This window comes from Lactuca serriola, chromosome 8, assembly GCF_051521515.1.
Source record: "Lactuca serriola cultivar US96UC23 chromosome 8, Lser_US96UC23_V15, whole genome shotgun sequence".
Classification (NCBI taxonomy): domain Eukaryota; kingdom Viridiplantae; phylum Streptophyta; class Magnoliopsida; order Asterales; family Asteraceae; genus Lactuca; species Lactuca serriola.
This window is the reverse complement of record NC_136415.1, coordinates 123,650,826-123,667,556: the sequence shown is the minus strand read 5'-3', so window position 1 is coordinate 123,667,556 and position 16,731 is coordinate 123,650,826. Positions and strand designations below refer to the sequence as shown.

The window sequence follows — 16,731 nt, the reverse complement described above, 5'->3', positions numbered from 1 at the left end:
GTGTGAATTAGTTGGGCTTTTTAGACAAAATGTTAAGTTAGTTGGGTGTTCTTGAATAGACAAAACATAATTGGGGTTTTTTGAACGGTTTGAAAACTTCTTTGGGTTTATAATTCATTTTCACATGAAACTAAAATCATATAAGTTGCTATATATTTTAGATATAGGAGTTGTTATTAAACATAAAATCTCAATTTTTCCTTGTCATATTCATTGTTTTACTTTTATTAGACAAAACTCCAAAAATGGTCCCTGTGGTTTTCGAAAATATCAAGTTTAATCTCTAAGTTCAAAAAACCTTACAGATGGTCTCTGTGGTTTCAAAACTTTTAACAAACAGTCCCTTAGCCACATAAAAAGACTAATATGCCCTTTCTATTTCTTTTTAGAATTAATTTTACCTAATCCTATTTTAAAAAAAAAGACAAAATAAATAATTCATTGGGCCCACATGCTCTCTCTCTCTCTCTCTCTCTCTCTCTCTCTCTCTCTCTCTCTTTAAACATAAAAAACACACATCATCTTCTTCATATGTTTTGGGTATTTGGAGGAACGAACAAATCGGAAGCGATGAGAAGTTCCGATGGTGGTCATTCAAATCGTGAGGAGAGACGGAGTCGTCGATCTCCAGCGACCCTCTGAGGCTTTAACTTGCATCATCTCTGGTTGAGAGCTAAGGGAACAGGTCTCCGTCTTCGTCTGTTTGGAGAAGCTAAAATCATGAATGGAAGGCTACGATCAGGAAGCTCCGATGGTGGAGTGTGGTTCTATGGTAGTTAAACAGTCACAAGGGGGGAAAAGGCGGGGGCGTCTATAATGGTTGAAGAGGGAAGAGTAGTCGGTTTTTCCGATGAGCTCCTTCTCGGCTGATAGCTCACTCATCGGAGTTGTGGCTTCAAATCACCAACAATAGACGGAGAGAGGAGGTGTTGGAGGTGACGGAGAACCAAGTGAGGATGGCTGAGGAGTTGTAATAGCTCGCTAGTTTATCGGTTCTTCTTCCTCTCACTTTATCGAAGCCAAAATTGAGGACCACTGCAAACGAGGAAATGTTTTGAGTTGTTGATCGATAGGGAAGAATGATGGAGGAAGGAGAGAAACTGAAACAAGGTCGGCAACCTTGGTTCGTCGGATTCTTTCCTCACGAACACCCCCACCTGCTGTTGTTTTCCATTCTTTCTTCTCCCTTCTCGATCAGACGAGGATCGAAGAACCTCCCTCGATTTCTGCCTTCGCTCGATTTCTGCTGGTGTTATTGCTTTTAGGATTGATTGTCAGAGCAGGAGAGGGAAAATGGGGGTTGTTGGTTGACAAACGGTGGCCAACGTTGGTGATTCACATTTGATACAGGTGGTTCTATGGCGGAGTAGGGGTGGAGCAGTGGTGATGTTTAAATATCAAGCTGTTGGGGCTAAGAACTGATGTAAATGAAGTGCCCGTTTTTTTATCAGTCAAATTAAGTGTGTTGGGGATTGAATAGAAGAAGATGACAAAGACTTTCAAGAGAGAGAGAGAGAGAGAGGTGGGCCCAATAAATTATTTATTTTGTTTTTCTATTTTTTTAAAATAGGATTAGGTAAAATTAATTCTAAAAAGAAATAGAAAGGGCATATTAGTCTTTTTATGTGGTTAAGGGAATGTTTGTTAAAAGTTTTGAAACCACAGAGACCATCTATGAGGTTTTTTGAACTTAGGAATTAAACTTGATATTTTCGAAAACTACAGGGATCATTTATGAAGTTTTGTCTTTTTATTATAAAAAATTGAAATATAACGATAACAAAAAAGTTGTGTAACAACTATTCACATGTTTTTACATAAAAGTACTAAATAAAATTTAATGTGCATTGCATCTTTTGCCCGCTCTCAACACATTGTCAATAACTACCCGTGCAACAGTTGGACCTACGACCCGCTGTTTAATGGAAATTGAATTTTAGTATTTTACCTTGTACTAAATTTGGTAAGTTGACACTTACTATCCTTTGTCGGTATTTCATGCCAAAATGAGAAAAGAATCATGAAGATAACACAAACTCTATTCCACAGACACCAACACATTCAAATCACATAAACACACACGGAGGGGATCAGAAAGAACTACCCAATTCTACAAAACAGAGGAGTATCGGAATCTAGAGAAAATGGTATTGACCGGAAAAATCAGGAAGAAAAATGACGGCGGCGGGGGCGGCGGTGGTGGTGGTGAGGGATGGGGAATGGATATATTCCTTGTTTTCTTCCCTGAAGAACATCAACAAGATTTAAACTCCTCCACACCTTCATCGTCATTATCACCATTCAGATTTCCCACAGTTAATACCCTTTTCAAACGCATGAATTCCAGTCATATTCTCAGAAGAGCTCAATCCACCATCTCCATTTGTGCTCTGCTCATCTTCTTGATGCTCCTTCTCTTCACTCTCTCAACTTTCGAACCCAACAACAACTTCATATCATCTCGTCTTCCCAACTCTCACACTACACCCAGATCAAATTCACGTGCATTACAAGGATTGGGCACTCTGTATACACGAGGAACAATCGCCATGAACAACCTCCTTCTCTGCCACGTTACAGAGTCTGTGACAACAAAAGATCTTAAATTGTTCTTGAGAGCATTTCACAGGTCTGGTTTAGCTTCAAATTCCGATCTTGTATTTATATTCCCATCGATTTCAACTCCGCAGTCTTTTGACGATGTGATTCTGGAAGAGAACGACTTCTTCCTGAAAATCATGGGAAGGTACAAAGCAGAACTGTGCAACGGTAGTAAAGTTTTGGGTTTTCCGGCGAGCTTCGACCTCACCCAGTTCGTGAAATCCGGCAAGAAGGTAAGGGAGAAAGGAGAGCCAATCTGGGGTGGAAAATTGAAGACCAATAATTCGAGTTTACATGATTGTGGTGAAACTGATCATATTGAGTCAACTCGGATAAGTTATGGATCGGTTGTAGGCTTTGGTGTCGGCGAGCTTGATCCGGAAAACTCGTTATCCGGGTTCGTAGACCACGTTCCGATGAGTCTCCGAAGATGGGCGTCTTATACAATGATATTGGGGCGGGTTCGCCGGAGTTATAAGCACGTGATGCTGGTTGACGTAAAGAAAGTTTTACTACTCGGAGACCCGTTCAACCGAGTAAAAAATCAGAGTCCCGAGTCAGTCTTCTTGTCATCAACACCGCCACCATTACCACCTCTCTCAGCCAGACACCGCCCTAAGAACTCAGAGAATACCCATCAAAAAACAAATACAATCAACACTGCCGTCATAATGGGTGGAGTTCGTGGAGTCCGACGGTTGTCCGCCGCAATGCTGACGGAGATTGTCAGAGCTACCACAAGCAAGCCACACAATAAAAGAAAGAACTCAGTCACCGAGTCAGGTATGCTCAGTCGTCTCGCCATGAACGAGTTTACCCTCAAGACCATTCGTCTGGTGACGTCATCCGAGTCAATACGAGAAGCTAAGTCACTCACTGAGTCGGCAATGACAAATCGGACGATTTTATGGCGTGAAAATAACGACACGGATATAATTGAGTCAGTTATTATGAAGCACATTTGTTCATTTCCCATAGATTCCACTGTCTACACGGATTGTTGACTATTTTGGTGAATAGAGACTATATGAAAAGGTACAAATTATTTTTTCTAACATTTAGCATATATACATTAAAAATGTTATATATTATATTATTTGTTATTTGTAATATATATAATATCAGAAATCTTATTCTTGGCCCGTGAAATAATGATTTTGCCAGCAAAACATTAACGTCCCCTTGCATTGATTGGCTGGTTGCTCGTTGGTGCATGCTTTGTTACGCCTCTTGTAAATTGTAATACTCTTCCTTTTTCACAAATTTGATAGAATATTTTACTATTTAATACGTAGTATTATTTTACTCTTTATCATATTATCATTCATTTATAAGATTATATATAAATGTTCTTAATAAGTTGAATAAATATTTATTTTAAATAATAAACATAGACATAGAACAAAATGTGCATTAACATATAATTAAATAAAGGGGCTAATATCATAAATTAGTAAAAACTATTTTTCTAATAAAAGACAAATGTTTTAAAAACCTATTGTTCAAAGGTAAACTGTTAGAATTTTTTGTTTATAAAATATCATTATTTAAATCAAATAAACTCCATAAAGCTAAAAAAAAATAAACTTAATAAAGTGAATGAATTTAAATAACTTTTATTATTAATATACATATATGAGTGTGGGTGGATGGAATATATATGTAAAGTTAATTAACTTGACTCCGAAATAAATGATATGAATGAGTAGAAGCACGTGGAACAACTTTCTTTTCTTGTTGGGGTTGTGCTTCTGCTTCTGCATTAAGTTTAATTTTAGCCTTTCTCGTGCTTCTATGAAGCTGCCTCTTCTCGCTTTTACGCGTACATTTTTTTAACTATCCTCCCTACTAAATGAAAATAATTTTGACACATATTATTTTTTCATTAATTTGGACACATGTCATTTTTTAGTAATTTTGAATAATTTTTTTTTCATTTGTCATTTTCTCATTGTTTATCTTTTCTTAATTAACACATCATATTTACAACTCAATTAATAATTGCCTTAATTAAAAATAACAATTAAATTACAATATTACAACTCATATACTATTGAATATGTTTCCTTTTAAATTCAAAATTTAAATTTTAAATTTCAAAATTAAATAAATTTTTGTTTAAACCTTCATATTTAATTTTTTTTTTGTTTTATCCAACCCGTATAACATACGGGTTTCACAACTAGTAACTTAATATTAGAGAAACTATATTTCTATCGCTAACATTAGCTATATCTTTTTCCAATAATAAACAAAGTGGTAATATGTTGTTGCATACATAAATTTACGAATGAAGTAAAGAGATATAAGTAATTTCTTTTAACAAATAACAAACCAAATATTTGGCACCATTCCCACAAAGGAGCTGATCCGTACACAATAATTTTTCTCCATACACAACAATTGGTGTTTTAAAATGTTGTATTGTACAACTATATAATGAATGAATTGTTTTTATAAAGATATATGGTATCATATGTGAACTAAAACACTGAAGACAATATGTATTGGAAAAGGTTAAGGCAAAAGTGTAAGGAAATAAAAATATAGTGGCAAAAGTATGAATAGTGAAAAGTTAAAAGTGACAAAACATATGAATTGAAAAAGGTCAACGCAAAAATGTAAAGAAATAAAAGTAAAGTGTCAAAACTATGTATTTGAAAAAGATAATGTTAAAAATATCCATGTGCTTTAATATATATATATATATATATATATATATATATATATATATATATATATATATATATATATATATATATATATATATATATAACTAGTTTATAACCCGTGGGAACCACGGTTAGAAAATTAATTAAATTTTCTAAGTAAAAACTCAAAATTATTAATTAATAATTTTAAATAACTTATTAATTAAAAGATATTTTTTTAGTTATATATATATATATATATATATATATATATATATAATTATAATCGTTTATTCAAATAAATACATAAAATATATCATCTTATAATTTGTATAAATTTCATTTTATTATAATTTGTATAAATTTTATTTTATTTTTATTCTAATATTATTAATTTAATGTAATTAAAATGTGATTTAAATTTTGAATTTTGAAATTTGAAATTTGAAATGAAAATTGTATAGGGAGAGTAGATATGTATCACTTACTATAATGAAATAAAATGAGTTAATTTGGAGATTCGAATTTTATGGTGTACACCTTATTTGCGTTTTGTGGTTTTTATTGTTTCATCTATTTAAAGAAAACACAATTATTCAAATTCTAAATTGTTTTAGAAAATTGGAAAGGTTTAAGAGTCCACTATATAGAAGTTTCCTACGTGGTCCACTACAAAAGAATAGTCAAAAGAGTGCATGCGTAAATCGTAATACCACAAAAGAAACTGTTCCTATTTTCTTTTTTTCTTTTTTTATCATCAAGCGTAGAAAAATAAAACTGCTACACAATAAGAAAAACTTCAATTATAGTCAAAAGGTTTTAAAAAATTCCTTTAATTTTATACATTTTGCTTTACCATTTTGGTCCTTTGTTATATATTCCCTCGTTAAGAGATGCTTGATCGGGATATAGGGTAAGTCAGAGTTTTCATCATGTTGCTGATTTGACGAAAAATTCGGATTTAGTCATTTCATGGAATTTGAATGTTTTCCGTCTTTTGAAGAGGGTTTTTTAACACCTACTATTTAAAAAAGACGTTAACTTTTTTTTTTTTTGTAAAAATGGCGGTTTTACCATCTATTTTTAATTTTAAAAGTTTGGGCTTGTAAAGTGGTGAAAGGGCCATGGGTGGGATGCGACCCACCTAATGATTAATGAATTCAAAATTATAAATTTTAATGAAAAATGTAATAAAATTAAATAAAATAAAATAAAAAGTTTTATGATCTTTAGGACTCTTCTACAATACTATAGATACAATCTTTCTAGTCATTCCATTATCTGTTACTCCCCCTCCCCCCCTAATCAGCTTTTATGCAATGTAATACGTTTCTCATTGTCAATTTTATTTACAGGTTTTTGTGCGTTTTGGTTTTTCCCACAAAGGTTTCCATCCATATTCTTGGTTTTTTGGTTTATGATTTCATGCTTGTAGTGATCGTCATGATATAACTATGTAACAACTTAACATTCCTTATAATCCAATTTTACATAAAACACATCAAGATTGATGAAATAAAAACATATGGTCTCAAATCATATGAAAATATAAGTTAGGTTTTATGTGATAGTAATGGATGTGACTTGAGAGGTTTTGTTTTTGCATATGGTATGAAGTAATGGGTCGGTGGTACTTTAGACACCAACATGATGTTTGCCTAAGTGGGTACTGGGTAGACAACGACAGTTTTATTCTTATATTTCAACAAACAATATTCATCGGTTTCAACAGTGGAAAAAAGGAAATAATACTACATAGGTACATTGTAAATGTCATAATAAATTAAGTCGGTATTTTCTGCTTCACTCATCGAGTCATTTTTATCAAGTGAAAAATGTCCTCCATATCAAATGTTTAACCCATTATTATGTTTGCCAAGTCAAAAAAAAAAAAAGATTCATGTGTAAATCCTGTTATTAAGTTGTGTCAAAATGGCAAAAGTACATAAGACAAATAGAAAGGACATACATGATATGATAAATATCAAACAACAAACTTTTTTAACCCTTAATATCTGAATTCAAAATACAAACAATCACATGACATGACATCACATTTACAGTCTTACTTTTTTTCTCCAACAATAAATAGCAAGTAATCCCACAAACAAACTCAAACCCAGATTACATTACATACCCAATCAAATCTAACATCCAGCAATCAAACCATATAATCATAACATCAAAAGAGAGGCAAAAAAATCACTCTTTACTCAAGGCCATTATATCACTAACTCCTCCTATAACCACCAGCATCATAACTGATAACAACACCAACACAATCAAAAACTAAGAATTGAAAGAATCATATTCATCACTGTTTTCAATTCCTAGAACAAATCCACCTTCTTCTTCAGCATATCCTGCTTCCATTTTGGTATCTTGTAGAACGCCTCTTTTGCCATTCCAAACACACCCTCAAACTCTTCACCTGACAGATAAGCCTAAACCAAAAAACCAACAATGTTACTTATTCCCGAAATAGACTTTACAGTTGTGTGAAATTACAAAACTAACCTCTCTTCTCTTAAAGTCGATACCAGTTACCGGGTTCTCGGATTTAGCCCTCAATTGTTCATAACTGAAAGTGCTTTGACTGTCTACACTCTCACATTCGTTTTCATCATTCTTTGGTGCTGAATCTTCTCCTCCTCCATTGGTTTCTTGAACTGCTGGTTCAGATGTTTCCATGGTAACTTCTGAACCTTCATTACTCTCCAAACCATCAGAACCTTCTTCAGCCTTGGTGGCTGAGCCGCCTTCAGATGGTGGACTTCTGGTGGGCCTGACAGGTGAACCATCAGATGCACCCTTCTTTTCAGCTGTAAGAACAGAAGATAAAGCAGCAACAGCAGCTGCTCTCTGTGAACCCCGACTCGGTACCTTTGGTGAAGCTGATGATGATTTGGCGCTTGTCGGAGATGATTTGAAAGCAGAGTTTAATGCTGCTAATGCTGAAGCTCTTTGAGTGGGCCCACTTTGACCCCCGTTTGACCTATCTTGACCCTGTGATAGATAAAATACCAAAAACAATCCTTAAACAAAACCATAAACAACAAGCAGGATGAGTTCCAACTTTACCTCAGAAGCAGAAGCATGGCCTCCCCCAAATCCAAACAGTAGCAAAATCTTCTTCTGGAATGAGTTCCCATGAGCCTAGGAAGAAGGTAAGAAATACTAGTATTTTAAATTAATTGTTTATTAGATAAAAAAAAAATTACTATGATAACGGAAAAATAAGGACACGGACATTAGCTTTTGCAGAGTCCCATGAGAAGAATGTTGTGAAGAAGGTAGGTTCGTTTCCTTCTGTAACTCTGTATAAGGGTACACATGGAGATAATCCATCAAGAGATGAAGCCAAGTCGATGTATTTCTGGCCAATTTCAAACGCATTTTGCTTTTCTTTGGAGTCAACGGATTGACCAACCCATATGAACACCTCCGCGTGTGTGTCTAAGATGAGCACATCTTCTGTCAACAGATCGTCTTGTGAAAAATTGTAGATCTCCTCAATCTGGAAGAAACCGTGATTTAGATCTTCATTTTGAAACGAGTGTTGTATAGGAAATGAAAAGCTGAGAATTCACCTCAAACTTTCCTTTATGGAAAGAGAATGAAAATAAATGGGGATCTCTGACGGATTCCTGCGCTGCTTTTTTACTGGTGTAGCCTTGTTTCCCTCCAAGGGCAAACCAGAAAGTTGAGTTTTCAGTTCCTTCTTTAGCAAATTTCACAGTGGCGCCAGGCTGGACAAGAAGACGAAATAAAGTTAAAAGTCAACCAAAAACAAGATTCAAACTTATCATCAAAAACTTCATATCGTACCTTCAAAAATTCAGCGATTTTTGCAGCTATGCTGTGCTGCTCAACACTACTCTGGTTTCCATGCCAGGTGAACAATGAAGAACCAGATTGAAGAAGAAAGCATTCATAAGTATTCAATGAGGTCGCCACCTGAAACAAACATATTTCATTAGCCCTAATTTTAACAAGTCGCACGCAATAACTTAAAAGGGGCTCACAATCATACCGCATCTACTTGAACGGCTTTATTATTATGGGGTGAAGTTCCCGATATCTGAATTAGGGCTACACCATCTGAAGTGTAGGTTTCATCATTCAATCCTTTGTCTGCAATGGAGTTCTTGTATCCAGAGCTCAATCCACCCTGATAACACAACATTTTCCATCTGAATCTAATATCACAGCAAAATCAAAATATTTGAAAAAACTATAAATGTTACCTACCTTTAACACAACCATAGGCTGAAAGATGGCGACAAACTGTGGAGGCTCTTTCCCTTGAAATACACGACCCTGAACTGGTCTTCCCTTGAGTGAATTGAACATTGTGGTAGCCAATCGAGCAGCTATGTTTTGGTCCTCCTGATGTTATTACAAGATTTGCTTCTTGTTATTGTCACTTCAACACACGTACACAGATGGAAGAAGAAGAAGAAGAAGAAGAAGAAGAAGAAGAAGAAATGAATTGAATAGAATGTTTTCAAGGGTTACCTCGATGCTGTCTTTGCCAATCCAACAGCACAAATAGTAATCTTCTTTCTTTTCATTAGAATGGTAAGTGTAAAGAACAATGTAGCAATCTCCACTGTAGAATTTGCCAATGTCTTCTTTGGGTACTGTGGTTTTAGCATTGCCATTAATCCTCCACACCTCAATTTTCCCATTTTCTTCAAGCAAAGGTGGGACTTCTTCGGTTGCAGTAGAACTTTTAGCCAACCCTTTCAGCCCAACTCCTTGTTGCTTTAACAAAGCTAGTAATATACAAAAATAACACCATAACTACAACTAGTGTTATAGTAATAGATTGTGAACAAAGAATATGTTTATTTTATTTACCTGCTACTTTTCCTCTACTTTCTTCAGGAGCAGAAGGTGCTGAACCAGATGGCCATGAGTCAAAGTTTGACTTGAACGAATGTGTCTCGTACCCTTGAATAAGTCGAGTTACACGGGTTGCTTTGGGCCGATTTTGGCTCACAATAAACTCCTAAAAATGTTTCAAATAATATGAGAATACTAATATATAAATTTAAAAAACAAAAAAAAAAGTAATTGAATTTAAAGATTTAGATTTACCTCAGCAGCTTGCATGGCAGTTTTTCTTTCCTCCACTTGTGTTACTCTTCCAACCCACACAAACACCTCTGCACCACAATCCAGCAGATAACATTTGTTGTTTTCCAATAAAGATTTGGAAAGTTCACCATCTACATCCTTAATTTGACCTTCACTTATGCTGCAAAAAAAAGACGATTAAAAATAAGCATCATTTATGCCATTTAATCCATTCATCATATATATTATAATTATACCAATAAAGTTTTGGAGAAGTCTTTTCTGGAATTATATCATCTTCACTTGCAACCTTTTTGCCAATTGGAGCAAACCCACCAAAAATAACCCAAAATTCACCAGAGTCCCCTTCCGCTTGTAGCTTTCCATCATCTGAAAATGTTTTTCATTTACTAACAACATATGACATAAAAAGAACATATGTTAATTTAATAATCATGTATGTTGACTTACCAACAATTGCAACATCACATGTCCCTTCATGATATTTCTCTTTCAAAAACTGAATAACTTCCAATGCTTTCGCCCTTTCTTGTATATTCGAATTCGCCCCATTGAATTGAAAGATTTTATCTTTAGTGTCCAAGATAAACACATCATCATGGTTCAATGTGGATCGAGAGAAAGGAACCTGAATAAACAACCATCATCAAAATCAAATAAATAAATATATATATGTAAGGGTAGTTTGGTAATTTTACAGACCTGTTTCAATCTGACAACACGTTTTCCTTTACAAGTGTACAATCGTGTCTGAAACTCTTCTTCTTCAACCTCTTTAAAACCAGATGCAACACCTCCCTCGAGTGGTATAATACATGGTTTAAAATATGATAAAAATTTATCAGATTCATGACCTTGAAGTTCCCTATATTGAACTGCACGACCACCTAGACATGCATCAAGTTCAACCGTTTTTATTGCTGCAGTTCCAGCTTCATCCTGATTTATTTATTTCATAAATTAACACCAATTAACAAAACATTATATTATTCAAAAAATAGCAGCCTGTACTTATAACTTATAACTTACCTGGCTAGTATCTTTTCCCAACCAGAAATGTATGTCATAATTGTAAGCACCTCCCTTCCCAGAAGTAGTCTACAAATATATGAGTGTGTAAAAAAGAAGTAATTTTTTGAGATAAATATATATATAAGGAAAATAAAAAGAGTTTTGGATATTATTATTATTACTAGCACCTGCAATACAATGTATGAATCGCCAGAGTAGAATTTTCCATAATTGGACTTTGGCAAAGGTACTGGCTGAAAGTTTTCGATTCTCCATATTTCAGTCCCTCTATAAGGTGTTAAGTGAACATTTAATAAAAATTAAAAAATTAAATTAAAAAAAAAATCTTTTATATGGTTTAAAAGAAAGAAATTGAAGAAGGATACACTCTTTGACCAACTCCTTGAAATGCAGGTTCAAGAGTTTTTGCAGAGCCAGACATGATGTAAAGTTGTTGATTGTATCTTCTTCTTTAAACAAAGACAGAGTCTTGTGATGCAATCTTTATAAATAAATCACTCCAAAGATCTAAGGAAAAATAGAAAAATCATTAGCATACTTGTAAAATGAAGGATTGACAACTCTGAATTGATGAAAAAAAGTATTTCTTTCATTTAGTGTAAGTAGCTATGTGCTCGTGTGTTTGCTCGGGTAATGATGGTTTAAAAACCATAATATATGGAATGTTGAGTTTTCATATCCAATTCAAAATGATGTTTCTTACAACAATATACTTTTAAGGAAATTGTATGCCAATTCTAGAGACTACTGTTTATTATTTGTTGTAATGGAGTATATAATTATGTAAAAATTCTTACATTGAATTGAGTTAAATGTAGACTAATATATAATGCCGAAATGTAATGTTAATAAAAATGTTTCACTATCGACTCATAACAGGAAAAGAAATGGATGATAACCAGTCTGGAATATTTAAAACTTAAACAAATCTGTTTGGTTTCAAAACTTTATAAGGATTTATCAAAATAATCAAAGAAACATTGTTTAAATAATAACAAAATGATGATTAAGGGAAAAATATTTATGTAAGCGCCTAACAAGAAATTAGAAAAAGAAATTATCATTATCAACCGTGTACTTGCTTTTAATGTCTATAAATCGCATACAACTATTATAATATATTACTATTTTAAGCACTGTGTAGATTCGACATCAGAAATATAAATATCATGCGCAAGATCATGTCATCATTTCTCCCATGTTTAAGCATGAATACTAAGATTTGTAACTTATAATTTGATATACAGAAAAGTAAACATCCTTTTGCATTATGTGATTAAATACCACAAGGTCATCTGATTTGAATATATACAATGTAATTAATTTTAGATTATGTAAGCTATGAGAACTAAAAATTTAAACCATTATTCTCTCTCTACACATTGTTCTTTCACATTAAATGTCCAACAATTATCTTAAAATATCAATTGCATAATATCAATAAGATGCAGCATCATACTTGATAACTCGAACAAGAGTAAAGTAACTAAAGAATGTAAGTTTCAAAAAGCATCATTAACAAGCTAACACATAAGCCATGTATTGTCACATTCGATATCAAAATCCCCAAATGTTCTTGAATTTGTCGAACCCTACACAAGATTTCTTGATATTGGGCATGTTTAACACTCGATTCCTATAAAAAGGTCGGGGTAAATTATCCAAAAAGTTTCAGGCTTGATAACCAGTCCAACTCTATCTGCAACAAATTTTCCCTGATTCCATGGAATTACTATTCGAAAACTTATCCTCCAGAAATCAAGAACGAGTCCAAAGCACGGTCAACACCATAATCCATCTGAAGCAAAAATATGATTTCGAAATGTATGTACCAACTTTATACCCTAGAAGACATAGTGCATTGAAAACATAGCTCCATAATAAAATACTAATTCTCTAGCACCTATCGATAGATCCAACCAATTATGTTAATCAACCATCGAAAATCTTAAGCACCGATATCGAGAAGAAGAAAACTCACTAGATCAAAACAACAGAGAAATCATTCCCCCAATTCGAACTATAATCCATGCCAAAGAGACCCTCAAACTGTTAATTCAAGTTGAGGATCATCAATTTAAGATCCAAACAATAGGAAAATAAGTTGATGGCAAAATTAAGTACACGAAGCGAGAGATCTAAGTAACTGGAGTGAAAATCTAGGGCGAAATCAGTTGGTCAAGTAATCGATTACAGCAAACATACCTGTGTTCAGATCTCGACTGCTTCGGGCTTCAAAAAGAGTATCAGGAACTGGGTTTTAGAGAGAATGAAACGGCAGAAGGACAGAAAGACGAAAACGGAGCTGGCAAAGTATTATAGAGAGAGAAAGAGGAAGGAGTGCAAAAAAGAAAGTTAATAATTGGTTTTATGGGTTGGTTTTCTGAATTTTTATTTTCTTTAATTCTTGACGTGGGGGTGGGGGCTTTTTCTCTCTCCAACTTTTTGAGGATTTGAGATTTGAAGAAAAGCTTCAAGTTCTTGGGTATGAATACATCAATGGCGATTGAAAGGGCGTATATACGAGGAACAATTATGAAGCCTGTTGAAAAGAAAATTAAAAAAAAAGTTGAATTTGAGGCAAAAATCCGGTGACAGTGGCACCGGCCTTGCCGCCTTTTCGTTCCATTTTCTTATCTTTTTCTTGCTTTTTGCTTCCGTAATCTTATTTTCTTTACTTGTCAAAATAAATGAAATATGTTTGTGTGGTCCGAAATAAGTTTCCATTATTTTAGTTCAAAATATTTATTTGTCCTTTTAAATATAAAACCATAGTTCAAATTAGAAATTAAATATTTGTGAAAATACAAGAATTTTTCAAATAAAAGTTTCAATTAAAACATAACGTACGTTACGTTTCACAATTTGTTTCAAAAAGATAAACACTAGTAAGGATTCTCTTGTATGTTTGAAGGTGTTGGCTCAAGGAGAAGAATCACTAGTGCTTTGACGATAGATATTGATAGGCACCCAAAAAGACCGTTCATAGATGGTGGCGATGGTCTCTCTCTCTCTCTTTCTCGGTATTTGGGTGGTGCGGTGTCCTTTCATTCAAGTGATTATGTAACATCCGTTTTCCTGATTTGATCAGTTGAAGACTTAAGGATTTCAAAGATAAGGTTTCGGGAAAAACCTTATGTCACGACGTGGCCACTTCATCTAGATGATGACACGTTTGAGCATTGACCACAATATGGTCGAGTATTCACCACGACATGGTGACAACATATTAATAAAGGGTTTTTTCCATTAAAAAAAAAACCTTATATTTTGATTTTTTTTCTTTTTAGACCTAAAACTTTTAGTTTTTCCGAAAAAGACCCAAAGTTTACTGGAAACTTGTTATTTCGGACCCTAACAGGTCACCAACAGGTAAACTAACTGATTTTTTTTCATAAAAGACCATACATTTTGTATTTTTTCCAGTTTAGACCTAAAATGTGTTTTTTTTTTCATATTAATCTCAAATGCTATTGTTTTTGCTTTATCAAGTTGTCTCCATGAAATGTTATGTGCTCATTAAAAGCCGTATTTCATTGGATTTGGATGATCATTTCGATTCTCTGTTGGAGTTATGTCATTTGTCTAAAGTTTTTACGGTTCGAAGAATCAAGAATTCGAACCCTTCTCGCTATGGTCCTAAGTAACATCTATGAACTAGATTTGTACATTTCTCATTAACTAGACATATTGGGGATTAAGACTCAATAATAAAATATTTAAAAATGCATCATTTATAACAACTTTCTAGAAAACACTTATCGATGAAGTAGTGATGTTGTTAATGTAATATAATTTAATTAAAACTTCATTTTAAAATGAATTAGACGAGGTAAGAATAGAAATTAAAGAATAGAGAGAGTACCATTTTAGAAACATCATGATATGATTAAAACAGGTAAATCACTTACATTCTTTGAGTGAGTGCCGACATAAGAAAGAGAGAAGATGATGACTTAATTTCCAAAATCTTTTATTAACAAAACTAGTCTACCTCTTTAATAAAAGAATCCTTTATAGCCACGTGTCACTTTTTTAAACCCATTAAATGTCACATGTCATTCTCATGACATATGACTCCTCAATATTTATTTTCGGCTTATATTCATCATCTCAATCTCAATTTGGATACAAGTCATATCCCGAAAAATCAGCTAACAAATTTGAATTTCATTTATATTAGTCATTGAAAAAAAGTAGAATTTTAATTTCAAATTTAAACAAAGTTAGAGTAATTTGGAACTAAAAACCTTACCCTAACTTTGTTTAAATTTGAAATTAGGATTCTACATTTTTTTGAATGACTAATATAAATGAAATTCAAATTTGTTAGCTGATTTTTCGGGATATGAATTGTATCCAAATTGAGATTGAGATGATGAATATGATCTGAGAATAAAAATTGAGGGATCATATAAGAATGACATATGTCATTTAATGGGTTTAGAAAAGTGACATGTGGCTATAAAGGATTCTTTTATCAGAGAGGTAGACTAGTTTTGTTAAAAAAGGTTTTGGAAAATTAAGTCATCATATTCTCTCTTTCTTTTGTCGGCATTCACTCGAAGAGTGTAGGTGATTTACCTGTTTTGAACATATCATGATGTTTCTGAAAGGGTACTCTCTCTATTCTTTAATTTCTATTCTTACCTCATCTAATTTATTTTAAAATGAAATTTTAATTAAATTATATTACATTAACAACGTCACTACTTCATCGATAAATGTTTTCTAGAGAGTTGTTATAAATGATGCATTTTTAAATCTTGAGTAAATTACGCGAATGGTCCCTGTGGTTTAGTGTAAATTACATGCTTGGTCGCTAACTTATTTTTCTAATTCGGACTGTCCTCAACTTTTAATTATGTAACCCGCTTAGTCCCTATTCTCACATTCCGTCAATTGTTTCCGTTAGACACCCCACGTGCCTTGCACGTTGGGGGTATAAAAGTCTTTTCACATATCCAATGTTATACCGCCAAGAAAAAAAAGGACGTATCGTTGATCAACGTGATCAGACACAAGCTTCACAGACAAAACCTTTGAAAACCCTTGATCGAAAGAACCCTACATTTGAAAACGACGATGGCGCCTTGGAGGATACGTGCTACCATGGACGAGATTGACGTTGCTCGTAGATATGGTAAGTGTTTACTCCCTCAATCAGTTAGTAACTTAAAAAGAAAAATGTGACTAACCAATCTTTCCGTGAATATACAGCCGGACATCCGACGATATTCTCTGTCCGATTACACCATGGTGGACAGTTTACAAAGTTCCCTGGAAGAAAGTACATCATAGGCAAGCAAAATTATGTTGATTTACTAGACATTGACACCTTTTC

The 16,731-nt window shown here is 33.6% G+C and overlaps 2 protein-coding genes across 4 annotated transcripts; one reads left to right on the top strand and one right to left on the bottom strand.

Annotated features, from left to right (window-relative positions):
• The first annotated feature begins 1,903 nt into the window (after positions 1-1,903).
• Positions 1,904-6,626, top strand: LOC145069361 (uncharacterized). 2 transcript variants are annotated; one of them, XM_079016284.1, is made up of 2 exons: positions 1,904-3,636; positions 6,608-6,626. In XM_079016284.1, the coding sequence occupies exon 1, from the start codon at positions 2,145-2,147 to the stop codon at positions 3,603-3,605; it is 1,461 nt and encodes a 486-aa protein (XP_078872410.1). In that variant the 5' UTR covers positions 1,904-2,144; the 3' UTR covers positions 3,606-3,636; positions 6,608-6,626. The 2 variants fall into 2 exon arrangements, with proteins under 2 accessions (XP_078872410.1, XP_078872409.1); XM_079016283.1 differs by lacking the exon at positions 6,608-6,626 and adding an exon at positions 3,766-3,889.
• A 608-nt stretch (positions 6,627-7,234) lies between these two features.
• On the bottom strand, positions 7,235-13,732 carry VLN3 (villin 3). Of its 2 annotated transcripts, XM_079016601.1 has the most exons (19): positions 13,593-13,730; positions 13,369-13,436; positions 11,753-11,894; positions 11,555-11,654; positions 11,385-11,453; positions 11,058-11,294; positions 10,806-10,983; positions 10,592-10,724; positions 10,356-10,515; positions 10,116-10,266; positions 9,771-10,030; positions 9,504-9,641; positions 9,286-9,423; positions 9,081-9,209; positions 8,843-9,001; positions 8,503-8,769; positions 8,334-8,408; positions 7,770-8,258; positions 7,235-7,696 (listed from the first exon to the last, which is right to left on the bottom strand). In XM_079016601.1, exons 3-19 carry the CDS (start codon positions 11,806-11,808, stop codon positions 7,583-7,585), a joined length of 2,853 nt encoding a protein of 950 aa, XP_078872727.1. In that variant the 5' UTR covers positions 11,809-11,894; positions 13,369-13,436; positions 13,593-13,730; the 3' UTR covers positions 7,235-7,582. The 2 variants fall into 2 exon arrangements, with proteins under 2 accessions (XP_078872727.1, XP_078872726.1); XM_079016600.1 differs by lacking the exon at positions 13,369-13,436 and having other exon boundaries at positions 13,593-13,732.
• Positions 13,733-16,731: the final 2,999 nt, after the last annotated feature.

Excerpts from the sequence above, each read along its gene's own strand:
- LOC145069361 (XM_079016284.1), top strand. The coding sequence starts at position 2,145 with ATGGTATTGACCGGAAAAATCAGGAAGAAAAATGACGGCGGCGGGGGC.
- VLN3 (XM_079016600.1), bottom strand. The coding sequence starts at position 11,808 with ATGTCTGGCTCTGCAAAAACTCTTGAACCTGCATTTCAAGGAGTTGGT. Across the intron at positions 10,267-10,355 it reads CTGCCATGCAAGCTGCTGAG|GAGTTTATTGTGAGCCAAAA; the intron begins GTAAATCTAAAT and ends AAACATTTTTAG. Across the intron at positions 8,259-8,333 it reads GCCATGCTTCTGCTTCTGAG|GGTCAAGATAGGTCAAACGG; the intron begins GTAAAGTTGGAA and ends TATCTATCACAG.